Source organism: Hemicordylus capensis, chromosome 5 (genome assembly GCF_027244095.1).
Source record: "Hemicordylus capensis ecotype Gifberg chromosome 5, rHemCap1.1.pri, whole genome shotgun sequence".
Classification (NCBI taxonomy): Eukaryota; Metazoa; Chordata; class Lepidosauria; order Squamata; family Cordylidae; genus Hemicordylus; species Hemicordylus capensis.
Window position 1 is genome coordinate 75,795,484 of NC_069661.1, and position 14,808 is coordinate 75,810,291.

A 14,808-nucleotide genomic window follows, 5' to 3' on the forward strand; every position below is an offset into this window, starting at 1 on the left:
AGTAGTAGACTTGTTATGCTACAGGAAAGGAATGGAAGGGGAAGGCCCACTCCATGCCTCCTGCTATCAGATTGTAATCTCTACTTTCTAACACAGTGACCAATTCCTCAGTGCCTTGCCTCACTAGATAAGAATGCCTGATTAGATACAAAGTACTTTAGTGCCCCTTCAGCATGTTGATCAGAACCAACGTGCCCCAGGAATGTTGGTTTTCAATTTCAAGGCTACTTTAAATGCCTGGCATGGCCTGCAATTTCTACTCTCCACCCCATCCATACAGGCACTACATTTTCAGTGAGGAATGAAATTGCACCCAGCTTCCTGATTCCAGCCGTTTTAGGAGTTGCTGACTGCTTTCAAGTGCAACTACTGAAATAATGTACATCTTTATGAACTTCCTTCACCAGCACAATAGGCCAAAGAGCAGCGTGTCATATAGTACACCTCTAGGGTGAAAGGGTAAATTATATTACAACTAGTAGGTGAGGCCTGTTGATTGGGCAAAGTCATTTTGCATAGATTGCACTTATAGGAAGGTTCAAGAAATTTAATATATTTAATAGAATTTTTTATTAACGTGCTTGCAAAAGGGTAGTAAAACACAGTTTGAAATTTGTAGGATTTCAATATCAAACATTATTCATTTTAATGAATTACCATATATGCTAAATTTGAATCTGAGAAAGATCTTCTGCTTCTTTTGGGCATGATGTGGTTTTGGAATTATTGAGTGTAAAAAATATGTTGGGAATAACAGTTAAAATAGGATTATATTCAAAATTTCATATATATATATATATATATATATATATATATATATATATATATATATATATTTAAACCTTTCAGCAAGCATATTTCAGTGTAAAAAGTAGTGCATTCAGCTAATTTCAGTAGCAGAGACCAAGAACAGAGCATCGCTTACTAGGAAAAGAGGCAGCTTTTAAGCAGTGGGTCCCTTAGCAGAAGCAGAGCAATTATTCCTATTCATCCCAGCATATCGTAGTATCCTTCCAGTGACTATGCAGCTGACTTTCTTGAGTTTCTTTTTGGACTGTGAGACCTCCGGGACAGAGAGCTATCCTTTTGCTATGCAAACGGCTTTTTGAGAACTGATTTGTTTAAGAGTGGGTATATAAATACTCTAAATAATAATAATAGTTTATCTCCTTCAAATACCACTATTAATTTCATTTGCTACATAAATCAAGAGGAATCCAAACAGTCATACAAAAAGGTCAAGCGTTTATTTGGTTAAAAATAAAACTTTTAATTCAGTTCTAGAATCATTATGAGTTCACATATATACTTCCCACCTGGCATATATTAGCCAAAGTAGAAAAAGCTACCTTTCAACAAAATAACTGGATGTTGACCATTACAGCTGATCCAGCTAGCTTGCCAAGCTATTTTACCTGCTGCACACTAGAAATATTTTAAGTCATCATCTCACAGGAATTTATTTCCTTCCCCATAAAGTACCCCTTCCTCTCTCCAAGAAAGAGAAGGGAAAATAAGATTCAGCTTGCTTTCTCTGAAGATCCATCTGCAAGATACATATCTTGTTTCAGAATAGCTGGGGTACAACATTTGTATTAGCCTTTATCACAGTTACTGCTAGGATGTTCCCAATTACAGGGCAAAATGGAATCAGCAGACTTAGTCCAATACATAGTGTTGCAGTAAAGAGCCCTTTATATAAAAGCTATTATTTATAGTAGAAAAATGGCAGAATCTTTCTCCAGCTCCAAATTAATTATTTAACCCACTTGACAGAAATATCAAATATTGAAAGTGACACACTATTTGCTTTGATTTGGAAAACAAAAAAAGTAATTGACCCTTGGAAAATATTCAGAATATGTACACACATTTACTTAGACATACACACACACACACAAAACATAAGGTGAAGTATTCAAATACCCTGACCCTAAGCATACATCATATGGGAAATATTCCACTGATTTTAAAGAGGTTGGCTTCCATATAATATTGCGCTTAAGACCAAGGAAACCATTATTGAGAAATAATAAATGTATCTCGAACAGAAAGCAAAATAAGTTCTGTAAGAATGCCTGTAATGCAATTCCACTTTTTTTGTTTTAAAATTCATGGGCGTAAGGAACTTGAAAAGGTCTTCTTCGTTTGGGTTGCTCTTTTAACTGCTTAGATTGAAACAAACAACAGCAGCTGCTAATATGACAAGCCCTTATTCACATGATAATTTCTGAAACAGTAAATTATTTCTGAGTCAGCCTTTCTGTTTGCTGAAATCTGAAACGAAATGCAGCCTTTTCAGTTCTCTGTTGAGTAACAATGGTATATATGTCAGAGGTAATCTATAAACAGCCTTTCAGCAAGAAGTGTCATGTTTTTCATCTCCTCCATGCAATCAACAAGCTTTTAAGCATCTCCACAAACAACTGTTAAATTTCATGTGTGTCTTGTTATTCTACTGAACAAAATCCACACACCTATATTTGGCTCAGAATTTACAAGGTGGATTATTCATCATTGTCTGCAAAAAAAGAAGATTTTAGAATGAGACATTTTACCAAACATAGCATTTAAATGAGTCAGATTTAGCTTTTAAAAAGTCAGGGCAGAAAATCAACCCCAAAGTAATGAAAACTTACTGATAGAGCAACATTAGATATTGTCAAAAGCAAACACATTCAAATACTGCTCTGTTTAACCATACATGGTAAGATGACGTGTCTTTCCATTGTAAAAATGACAATGATTTATACTTTGCATACATGAAAACCAAACTTTAGTGATCCTGGCTCCAGTGCAAATAGAATATTCCTGATCATGGCTAGGAGACTGGTTAGCACGCTGTGAACTCACACACTTCCTCCCCTCCAGCAAACCACCCTCTTTCCATTTTGAAGCTAATCATGGTGCAGTATTACAACAACATGAATTTGAAATCAGTATAAAAAACAGGTCTGTAAACCCTGGTTAATGTTGGCATCCTGAGGATGCAATGCTGTACTAGGGTGAGCTCTCTAAAGTGAAGGGGGAAAGGAATTTTGTACTAAGGGTGATGGGGGAGAGCCAGTCCAAGGCACACTCTCAATCTTTTAACTATGGTTAGGAGATGGGTAACGTTACATGTGTACTGAACCAGCATACACCTATGGAACGTTTTCTCAATAGCCATTAATTTCAACATCTTTGTAATGTGAAACATTGAAATCTTTAATCTTCTAGACAGATTTCAGTATGGGTAATTAACAGAAATTTTTGCAATGTAGAACAACTGTGCATGTCAACACATCTCCAAGTTGAGAACTTGATATGCCCTGGAAGTTACCAAAGTACACAAATGATAAATATTGGCCATTCTGTTGACATTGAGGTTTGGCCTTGTAGGATTTCTTACACACTAAGGCTGTAAACTCTGCACACTAAACTTCCAAGTAAGCATACAAAGGGTGGGTTCAGATGATAACTGTCGGTATGTAGTATGAAGCCACCAACTGCCAGTTCCTGTGCCTGACATGCTACTGGGATTTGCTCAACTTGCATAACTGAGATTTGAAGTTGGGGCAGAGAATCTTGGTAGAATCCTGATAATCTGATGCAAGAACTGGTGGGTGGCGAGCTCACACAACACACTCACCATGAGTGTGCACCTGCTGGAAACCAGGGTTCCCAACTTATTGACTTGGCAGTGATTATGTGAACCTGCCAATAGGATTGGGCTGTTAGATTTTTCTTCTTCTTCCTCCGCTTTTTAAATCTGTCATCTGTGTGCTGTCTGTTGTGTTTAACAGCAATATTTCAAAAACTCCCTGCTTTCTGTTACCCTTGCATATGGGAAATCAGCAACTGTGGAACCAATAAAATAGTGATCTATGCAACAAATACCATAGATATGAATACTCAAGATCAGGGCTGCACAATTTTAGTCCTCCAGCTGTTGTTAGACTACAACTTCTATCATTCCCTAGTCACAGTGGCCTGTAGTCAAAAATAATGGGAGCTGTAGTCCAATATCTGCAAGAAGGGCAAAGTTGTGTAGTCCTGCCCCAGACAAGACAAGACGATAGAATGGTTTAAATACATAGTCAGAGAGTTTACCTTCCTGATAAGCTCCGTCTGCCATTACTAAATGGAGAATTTTGGCATATAGATGTTTGTGTTCATTTCCTAAAATATTCTGAACTATTGTTGAGCAAATATCAATATTCTCATCTTCATCTTCATGTATAGCCTAGAGGACAAGGCAGAGGAATGTAATATTAGAAATAATAAACAATTACAAAATCATCAAGAATGAAATGCAACTCTGCCTTTTTTATTTCATGTGACCTTCTTTTGCAAGGCCAGAGCAGAATCCAAAATGGAAAAGGCAAAATTAGCTTAAGGTCTGATCCAAAAAGCAAGATTTGCACACTGGCATTATTATTATTGTTAATAAATACAGACTACAATTTTCCTCCAGTTGTCCTAATTTATAGCATTCCACACACCTTTATTTTGTCATAAACTTCAATAAATTTTTCGAAGCCTATTTCTTGCTCCAGGTGACATCTCAGCTCTTCCAGATGACTGAACACACTATCATACTCTTCACATTCACTGACATTATCACCATCACTGTTGTCTACAAAACAAGAGCAGGAAATATTTTTTAACATTCTATCTCCTTTGTAGTAGATATTTTTAATTAGTTTTTAAATTCATTTATTAGTTATCATATTTTTATCCTGCCTGATATGTGTATCTGGTGTACAAAATTTAAAACACAATATAGATCAGAATAAAAAGTTAAAATTCCAAAAAATAAAGTAAAAACAATCTCATAACAAATTAAACAGTTTAAAATCAATTTCAGTTAAAAGCCTGAGAAAACAGGTGCATCTTGAGGATAGTCCTAAAAGCAAACAGAGAAGAAAATGATCTTATTTCAATAGGGAGCATATTCCAATGTCCTGGGACAGCCACTGAGAAGGCCTGGTCCCGAGTTGCCAACAAATGAACCAGTGGCAACAGTAACTAGACCTCTCCAAAAGATCTTAATAGGCGACAGGATTCATGACAAAGAAGGCACTCTCTTAAGCACTCTGGACTCAAGCCATTTAGGGTTTTATAGGTAGTAACCAGCACTTTGTATTTAGCTCAGAAACATAATTGGCAGCCAGTGCAGTTCTTTTAAAATCGGTGTTAAATGGTCCTTTGGGTTGTCCCAGAGACCAGTCTGGTTGCTGCATTCTGTACCAATTGTAGCTTCCAGACTATGTACTCACGTACATTACAGTAGTCAAGCCTGGGGATTACCAGCATATGCACCACTATTTTAAGGTCATTTACTTCCAGAAATGGTTGTAGCTGACATATCGGCCAAAGGTGATAAAAAGTGCTTCTGGCCACTGCCTCAATCTGAGAAATCAGAGAGAGTTTGGGATCCAGGAGATGTCAGCCACCTTGGAGATATAAATACCTTATAAATTGCACATTTGTTGTCTTCATATCAACACAATAACATTTACTGCTGAGAAAGGCAAACTGTCATACTATCATACAACAGTATTTTGAGTATCTTTGTTTATTTTTGTGTACATATTTGCTAAAATGTAATGTTTGTGTTACACACATGTATGTAGGATCATGCTGCAGTGAGCTTCCCATAGATCACAGCTCTCTACAATGTCATAGAAGCAATTTCTCTTTTGCATCAAAGTGCATTTGCTGATCCAAACACATACCCCCATCAGTCTGAACTGAAGTACTTCTATTATACTGTCAATAGTAATCCTTAAAGTCCTATTTCATTAGCAGCTATTGTTTAGAAATGGCAAAGGTGAATGTATAATTCCTCCAAGTATGCTAAATATATTTTAGTAATAGAGATCCTCTGTGTGTATACACATGCATATGAGTATGCATAAACAGGTCAGAAATGCCTCCGAGAAAGCCCATATAGAAACCCACAGAGGAGAATATTCACACTGACACTGAATATCCACACGGGTCGAGAAGATTCAATTTAGCCTTTGTCAAGCATTCAAATGAATATGTGGAGTTGGGAGTGGGGATGGGAGAAAGTCAGCTAGCTACGGCCCTGGTGCAGATGTGCGCTACTCTTTGTGCATGCGTTTGCAGAAAAGCATGGCATGTTGGAAAGACTAGGCGCTCATCTGAACACCTGAAGTGGGCTTTCAGGGTAAGGTTTTCCTACATGATAGACTTGTTTCCCACAGGATCTAAACAGAGTTTAACAACAGAGTGCTTACCTGTAACTTGGTTTCTTCTAATGGTCATCTGTTACACAAATGGGCTTTGCAACTGCGCAGAGATCACATCTGAATCTTCCAACTAATTTTCTCTTCCTTTTGGTGGGAATCCCGCCCCCAGCTGCTGTATGTGGCTGCGCCACTCCTTATCCCATCAGTCATGGAGTCCGCTTTTAGGAGACCATGTGAGGACAACGTGTAGAAGGACAGGTGACCACGAGAAGAACCTGAGTTACAGGTAGGCAACCTGCCGTTCTTCCACATGGTCTCTGTATTTTATACACATGGGAAGCAAGCTTCTGTATCTGGAGGTGGGTTAATCAAAGATAGCATGTAGGACTGCTCTGCCAAATGCTGTATCTCTTCATGCTCTGGCATCAATAGTGTAATGTCGAATAAACAAGTCTGGAGATGCCCAAGTGACCACTTGAGAGATGGTATCTAGCAGGATCGCACATTCAAAGGCAGCTGACACAGCCATCGTCTGAGTATAATGCACTTTGATAGTAGACGGAAACGGCTTACATGCCAGCTTATAACAAACATGGACATAATCCACTGAGAAAGGGTCTGAGTGGATACTTATTGGCCTTTCCTAGGATCCTCATCTGCCATGAACAGATGTGGGGTGTGTCACCAGTTGCGGGACCGTTGATGGTAGAAGGCCAAGGCCCTGTGTACGTCCAGGGAGTGTAAATGGCATTCTGCCTGTGCAGATGGGTTCTGAAAGAAGGCTGGCACATTGTTAGATTGAGAGCGATGGGAATATAACACCATCTTTGGAAGAAACTGGACACTGCATCTTGGAACCACTTCATCAGAATGAAAGACCAGGTAAGGCACATCAACTCTGAGGGCACGGAGCTCTCAGACCCTCCTAGCAGAAGTAATAGCAGTCAGGAAGTCCATTTTCCATGTAAGTGAATGGTAGTTGTCAGTGGCTCAAAGGGGGAACTCAGGAGACAGCCTAAGACTAAGGAAAGAAAGAAAGCAGGTGCCATGACAGGATTGTCAGGCATTGTATGGGATAGGAATCCCTTCAGGAACCTTTTAACTATTGGGCTCAAAAAACAAGTGTCACCTGGGGTAGAAGAATTTGTGACAATCGCAGCCAAATGAACTTTCAAAGTCGATAACTTCAAACCAGAACGCTTTAACTCTAACAAGTATAAGCAAATTTCCTGCGCCCTCAAAAAGTAAACCTCAATATCATGCTGTTCGGCAAAAGCACAGAACTGCTTCTATTTCAACGTATATGTTTTCTTTGTGGCAGGTTTCCTAATAGCATGGAGGACCGCTCCGCAGCTTTACTGGAAATATGGCGAGATCTTCCATGCTGTCAGGTGAAGTGTTCTACCTCTCGATGTAGGAGCAGTCCTCCAACCTATGATAGGAAGCACGGGTACTGGGAAAGATTAAAAAACCCCTAAATCCATCTGCTGTAAAAGAGTGAACCATGGCCTCCTGAACCACCAAGGCACAATGAGGATGCACTGGACAGACTCTCTTCAGAATGACATGGTGGATTAACGTAACTGGCGGAAACAGGTAAGTGTGTTGCTCATTCCAAGGAACCACAGACACATCCCCCAATAGTTTCGGCCTATGCTGCTTCAGGAGCAAAATTGTACACACTGAGCATTGCTCCCCGTTGGCAAGGCATCCAATGCTGGCGTGCCCCAGCTGCCAAACAGATGACAAAGAATTCGACTGCCCATGGCCCACTTGTGTGACACAGCGGACGTTTGACTCAGTGCATCAGCTTGATGGTTTGTCATGCCCCGGATGTGAACCGCTACAGATGTTACCTTGTGGGTGATGCACCAGGCCCCAAAAGACATTGCCAGGGTTAACAGCACCCTCGATGCGATGCCACCCTGCCTCTTGACATAAGACTTAGCAGTAGTGTTGTCTCTCTGAACTGTCACCACCTCCCACTGCAGCAGAGGAAGAAACCCTTTCAGGGCTTTGAAAATGGCCAAGAGTTCCAAGTAACTGATGTGTCAGCGACGTTCTTCATTGCTCCAGTGGCTGCTCAGAAAGAGGTCTTCCATGCAAGCTCCCCATCCTGTCTGGGATGAGTCTGTAGTAATTACTTGGGCAGGCAAGTGGATGTGGAAAGAGTTGCCTTAGGCCAAATGATGTATGCGAGTCCACCAGTCCAGGGATGTCCATACCCGTGTTGGTGGGTAAAAGAAGAGGAATGGATTGTTCCTTTGAGGATTGAAATCCTCTGCAGGTACCACCTCTGCAGGATGTGCATATGGAGCCAAGTGTAAGGGAGCACATAAGTGGTGGCAGCCATGTACCCTAGAAGACACTGGATAGCCTTTACGTGGTTTTTCTCTGCAGACATCACACAACACATCAGGGAGGCCTGTGTAGATATGGGCCTCTGGGAAGAAATCATGATCTGCCCTTGTGTCGAAAATTAGACCAATAAACTGGAGCCATCTGGATGGAATTAAGTGGGACTTCTTGTAGTTCACTTGGAGACCTAGAGTTTCCACCATGTGAATGGTGTGGTCCACCATGGCTGAAGCTTCCTAGACAGAATCTGCTGCAATCAGCAAGTCATCCAGAAATGGGAAAATCTGGACTCCTGACTCCTGTAGGAAGGCCACCACCAGGGCCATGCACTTTGTGAAAACTCTTGGGGCTGGCCAGGCCAAACGGAAGGACTTTGAATTGGTAAGTACAGTCTCCAAATTTGAAACTAAGATAGCGTCTGTGTTGGCGTCTTGTGGAGATGTGCTAGTAGGCATCATGGAGATCCAGAGATGCTAGCTACGTTCCATGATCCAACAGTTTCATGATGGTCGGAATAGAGAGCATGTGGAAAGACATGTAAATAATGTATTGGCTCAATCCCCTTAAATCCAGGATTGGCCTCAGACTCCCTTCGGGTCTGGGGACTGTGAAATGATGTGAGTAAAACCTTGGGGATAAGAGATCTGGAACCAGTTCTATTGCATCCTTGAGCACGAGGAACCTCCTCCTCTTGGATGGCTGTAGATGGTGTGGTGATCATTTTGGAAGGAATAGGTTTGCACTGGAACTCTAGTGTGTAGCCCAGGTGTATGATCATCAGGACCCAATGATTAGTTGTGATGGAATCCCAAAACCATGAAAGAAGGCCCAGCTTGATGGCTGGGGGCATAATGCCCAAATCACTCTTTTGGGGGATATTGGGGAGGTCTTGGCTTTTGCAAAGAGGATTTTGAGGGCTGAAAGGAGGACTTAACCCACAGCAGCAATTTTGACTGGCAAAAGGAGTGCTCTGAAGTAGATGGCCGAGACGAAGAGCGAGGTTCTTGACAGCCAGTCCATCTGCCTTGTCGTTGCTCCTGCTGGCCCGAAGGGAAGATAATTAACTGTGCAGCAGGGTTGCCAGAACCTAAGGGGTATACTTGTGGGTAAAATGGGCCGTAAGCCAGAATTTGGCTTTTAAAAAGCCAAATCTGGCCACCTAGCTGTGCAGTGCTTTTCATTTTCTGCATATTTTGGAAAGTTTCACCTTTTATTTCTCCAAAGAGCTCTACACCTTCAAAGGGCAAATCTTCCACTTGTGCCCAGGCATTGTATTTAAGGCCTGAGGAGCCAGTCACACATGTTGGCTCAGGGCCACCCATGTTGCCAACACCTGCGCAGTGCATTCCAGAGAGTGCCTGGTGGAATAAAGCTCTTACTTTTATCAGGTACCCAATTGGCAAAACACAAGCTGGGTATCTTGTCTGGAGGCAACTGCTCGATGAGCGGGGAAATCTTTTCCCAAAGGCAATTATTCTGTTTGGCGTTGTATGTCTGGTAATTAGCGATCACAGTGAATTTGGTGCAGGATGCTTCTTAAGGTAGCGACATCTTCTTCTTTTTGCACTCTATAAAAATTGTCCAAGTGCCTGGATGATTAGGGAAGAGAGGACGGCTTTTTCCAGTAGCCCTTTACAATGTCCAGAAGTGCCTTGATAAGTGGCAGTGAGGCAGGAACTCTGGCATCAGAATCAATGAGGCCAAACAAGGGGTCTAACTCCTCCTCCTGCTGTTGGGTCTAGGTTGACACCCAAAGCAGCTGCCACCCTGGAGATGAAATCAGAATATAACCATAGGTCTTAAGAGGGTGAGATTAGCTTGTTGTCAGACAGGGAGTCTGGTGGGGTGAGCCAAAGTAGGTGTCCCCCGAATTAGCAGAGTGTGGCTCTTCATCATCCAGATCCTCTGCCTCACTGGAGTCGGAGTGTGCAGTATCCTCAGGTATTTCTTCATCATGAATCTGTGGTGCTGGTGCCTCCTTAGGTACCAACAAGGCATCCAGACTCCTTTGGTATTAGTCGACTCAGCGAGTTGTTGGTGCAACCAGATGCTGGAGAGGTCGGGCGAGGTGTTTCCTGTGGTGGAGCTGTCAGTTTTGACAGACCCAGATCGATGTGTAAGGTCTAGGTCTCCCTTTCTCCAGGGCCAGAGCAGGGTCCTCCACTGGAGCTGGCTTCTTCTTTGGAATTTTAGGCAAATGTTGGTCTGCAGGCAAAATAGGGTGTACTATTGACTTTTTAAAAGCTTTTGGGGTCGAGGTTGTCGGCGAAGACCCTGATGGAACTGAGGTTGATTGTGTAGGCACCGAGACCGTCGACTGCACACTGGGCATCAATGCTAGCACAGGTTTCGGTACTGCCAGCTTTGGTTCTGTGGGTGTTGATCAACAGATCGCCGGTTGAACCCAAAAGCCCTGGGGTTGTGTCGAACGCCATTTTGTTGGATTTCCTTGTGTCAAAAACTTTTGAGGGACAAAGGGCCAGCTCCCACAATGCTGATTTTAGGTGAGATGTCTGATTCTTGCAGGCTTGTTTCGTGAAATTTAGGCAATTGGTACACATTTCCAAAATTTAGTGAGATTTAGCAATGGGCACACAACATAGGATTCGCCAAAGCAGAGGAGAGACTGACTGTAGGTATTGGTCGAAGGAAATTTTCCCCCACAGAGGATGCAGCTTTTAGAAGTAGTCCTGCTCACCATATGTTGCAAGCCGAACCAAATTTCTCCCAGCCTGTCCAGGCTCAAGGGAGGAAACTGGCGGCGGCAAAATGCAAAGGAAAAAATGCAGACTTTATTTATTTATCCCCAAAATAAAGGGTAGAATAAGAAGGAAACAGGAAAAACACAAGTAAAGAGAATACTCAAACTAAGCAATTTCTCTCTCTCTACTTGCAGTGAGAACCTTAAAGTCCAGGAAACCAGTTAATGTCTGCATCCCGTTAAGTAGTAACTTAAGCAGCCCAGTTGTATGAAAGACCGAGACCACTAAGAACCACCACAAATATTCCAGGAGAAAGAAAATAGGTGTGCTTTATTATATTAAAAAAATTAGAGAGAGGCAAACTACTTTGAAAAGGAGAATTAGATGAGCTGATTCACATGTGTAGTAATTCCACTAAATATGATTTTACTGGGCTCATGTTTGCCTACAGTTGTGACAGTACATAGGAAACTGCCATACACTGAGTCAGACCATTGGTCTATCTAGCTCAGTATTGTCTTCACAGACTGGCAGCGGCTTCTCCAAGGTACCTAGAAACATATATTTTTTAAATGTGGCTCACTCTCAACTAGTCACAGATAAGCAACTTCTATACTCAAAGAATGAAGAACATTTCAGAAAGATTTGCCAGACTTTCCTAAAAGTCTCTGTGTTGATCCCTAAAAATGAGAAAGAGCCTGTGAAGGCTGTGCAAACAAACCTTCAGTGATCTCCCACTTAAGACGGAAGTTATTCTGTAGTCTTCCTACAGCATTCAGCAGGGAATTTTCAAAGGCACCCTCTGCCTGTGGATTGCTGCACTGCACACATGCAAATTTAGGAAACACGATTTGTGATAATTGAGGAGGGGGAGTCAGCATACTCTTCAGACCCTGAAAACGGGAGTTCTGGACTAGATGGATTTCTTTTAAAAAATCTAGCTTAGAAATATGGATGTTCATTTACTACATTTCTGCTTTCTTCCTTTACAGGACACTTTGCAGCTAAACATGCACGGAAGAAGACCTCCAAGGTCCCTTCCGATTCAAACATTCTATGATATCTCAACTTAGTCTTCTGTCAATGCTGTGCAAAGCTTGTATGGCATAACTTGGACTGTTACATATTAAGAATATATATGTACACATCATATAGGATAGTAATTTGCTTTTCCAAGCAGAAATAACTTTTATTTGCAGCAAGCCAACATCCCTGTTTCAACAATCCAACCCAAAAGCTTTTAAAGTAATTACTCTGTAAGAACCAGGATTAACTGGAATGGAGGTATACCTGAATGCCATTCTTCATTAAGGGCACTTTCACTACTGGGATTGTTGTCATCTTCATCCACCTCTGTACCATTAGCTAGGCATTCAGCTTTTAAAGTGCCTTCTTCCTCTTCACCAAATTCCTCACTGGGCTGCTCTCTTAGTAATTGCTCCATTGAGGCCTGAAGCTCCTGCAAATCTGGATCTGCCTCTCCAAACATACTGCAATGCAAGAAGTTTATATTCTGTTATCTCATCCAAGAGAAGCAGTGACCAAAGAGGCCAAACTAGAATTGCTAAGTATACTCTTACTGAAAGCAATAGTCCTCTGTGGATCTAAGTCTACAGGAGCTTTTTAAGGGCTGAACTATGTTACCTCCGCAGTGCAACTGCTGCAGAAACTTCGCATGAGTAACACTGATGTTCTGATCATGTGGGTCTTACTAAATCAATATCTCTCCATACCTCCATCAGGACTGATACACTGGCATGGAAAATAACCAAGTGATCACAACATCAATTGAATGCCTAACCAGAGATGTATTGGTGACATCTACACTGAAAAATGTAACATATGAATTAGATATTAATTTTATTGACGTGGTATACAATACTGATAATTTTACAAAATTAAATTATGTTGTTCCATTTGCTTGTTTTCTTATCTCTTGTTTAACCACCCAAAAATTATTGGGTGGAGTCTTCACATGTTTAACTGTTAGAGGGATTCCCAGATGTTGTTCACTACAAACTCCTAGCATCCCCAGCTGCAGTGGCCTTCGGTTGGGGATTCTGGGAGGTGTTTTTTTTTAGCATATTTTTATACCACTCAAAACTTACGCCTCTGGGTGGTTTACAAGATTAAAAAGGAAAACATCAATTAAAAACAATAAATTAAAAGCCAGAAATTTAAAACACAATTTAAAATTTTTAAACAATATTCTAAAAACATTAAAACAATCAAAACAATACCAGTCAAAAGCCTGGGTGAAGAGATGCATCTTTAGAGACTTTTTAAAAGTTGTCAGAGATGGGGAGGCTCTTAGTTATCAGAGTTGTAGTCAACAACATCTGGGAATCCCTGTTAGAGGGAACACTGAATGTAATGTGATCCTAAACAATCTAAATTAGTGCTTTCATGTGGTCTACAGAAAAGATACTATAATTGTTCCTACCAGTATACTTTTTCTAGCAGTTGCACAGGATGTGCACACACAAATTGGATTGGGATGACAGCAGGGCAAAGGGTCATTCCACGGTCCTAATCAACACCCACCCACCCCCTGCCCCCAGCTCCTGCCCTTACAACAGCTGCTAATCAGCAAATGATGTGTTTAATGTGGCTCTCAGGCTGCCCTAACTGGAAATGGACAGAAGATAGACTTGTAAAGGCTAGCTGATTATAGTCTTTAAGATGGAAACAGCAAGCCAAAGAGCCTCAAGACTTCAAGTAAAAGGGGAACTAAACCACTACATGGTTCTTTGTCCCATTGCCAACACATTGCCTAACATCACAACAGGTAAGGCCTTTAAGGAACGAAACAGAGAGTAATTGCGAATGAGTTATTATAAAGCAGATCAGCAGAACATTTCTGCTTTGCAAAGTTGTGTGGTAAGGATCACAAGTGGTTAAGTCCCAAGGCCTGTAAAACATGAACTGTCTCTACCACTTGAACAAGATTAACAGAAGTTGATTTAGTTACAGTCAGTATGCAGAAAAATCTTGTCTTCCAAATGAAATTTCATTATAACAGAAACTCACTTTACAAAACTATTAACTGCTGCAGAAAAACTGCTCTCTATTCATTGAGGTGGGACAGTGACTTAAATATGTGGTACTTATATGCATGCAATATTTAGGAATTGCTTTCTAAATCTGCTTCCCATAGAACCTACTGTTTTAGGCCCTCAGAGTACCACTTCCCACTACCATCAACGAGCATTCAATTTCTTCCCTAGCGGTTGCACTGAATATCAGACTTCTGTGACTAACTATTCCCCACTCAGCATCTAGAACATTTTTTAGCAGTCTGCAATGACAGCAGATAGAGGCGAAGTGACTTGCCAGTATGTACGTTTGGATCTGGATAGTGATTCCAGACATTCATAACATTGGGTTTCTGCGCCTGCGCAGACTAGCTTCGGTTGGAATTCTTTAGCTCCTCGCGACGCCCACAACCGCGGCCTGCACGTGACTGCAGTACCCTCTAGCGGCGGTTAGGTGTCCTCCTACTCATCCCTCCCCCACCCCCACCCCACCCCCCGACAGCCATATGGATC

The 14,808-nt window shown here is 41.5% G+C and overlaps 1 protein-coding gene and 1 long non-coding RNA gene across 8 annotated transcripts in view; one reads left to right on the forward strand and one right to left on the reverse strand.

Annotated features, from left to right (window-relative positions):
• LOC128327112 (uncharacterized) overlaps positions 1–12,515 on the forward strand; it is a 36,447-nt gene extending 23,932 nt beyond the window's left edge. The window contains exons 2-3 of the long non-coding RNA XR_008308472.1: positions 7,522–8,939; positions 12,253–12,515. This is a non-coding gene — a long non-coding RNA (uncharacterized LOC128327112). The remainder of the gene's footprint in view (positions 1–7,521; positions 8,940–12,252) is intronic.
• Positions 1,229–14,808, reverse strand: part of NEK1 (NIMA related kinase 1) — a 70,744-nt gene continuing 57,164 nt past the window's right edge. For all 7 annotated transcript variants that reach the window (XM_053255379.1, XM_053255375.1, XM_053255376.1 and 4 more), the window contains 4 exons: positions 12,551–12,750; positions 4,485–4,618; positions 4,093–4,225; positions 1,229–2,521 (listed from right to left, as the gene is read on the reverse strand). In XM_053255379.1, coding sequence (XP_053111354.1) covers positions 2,508–2,521; positions 4,093–4,225; positions 4,485–4,618; positions 12,551–12,750 — 481 coding nt within the window. In that variant the 3' untranslated portion in view covers positions 1,229–2,507. The remainder of the gene's footprint in view (positions 2,522–4,092; positions 4,226–4,484; positions 4,619–12,550; positions 12,751–14,808) is intronic.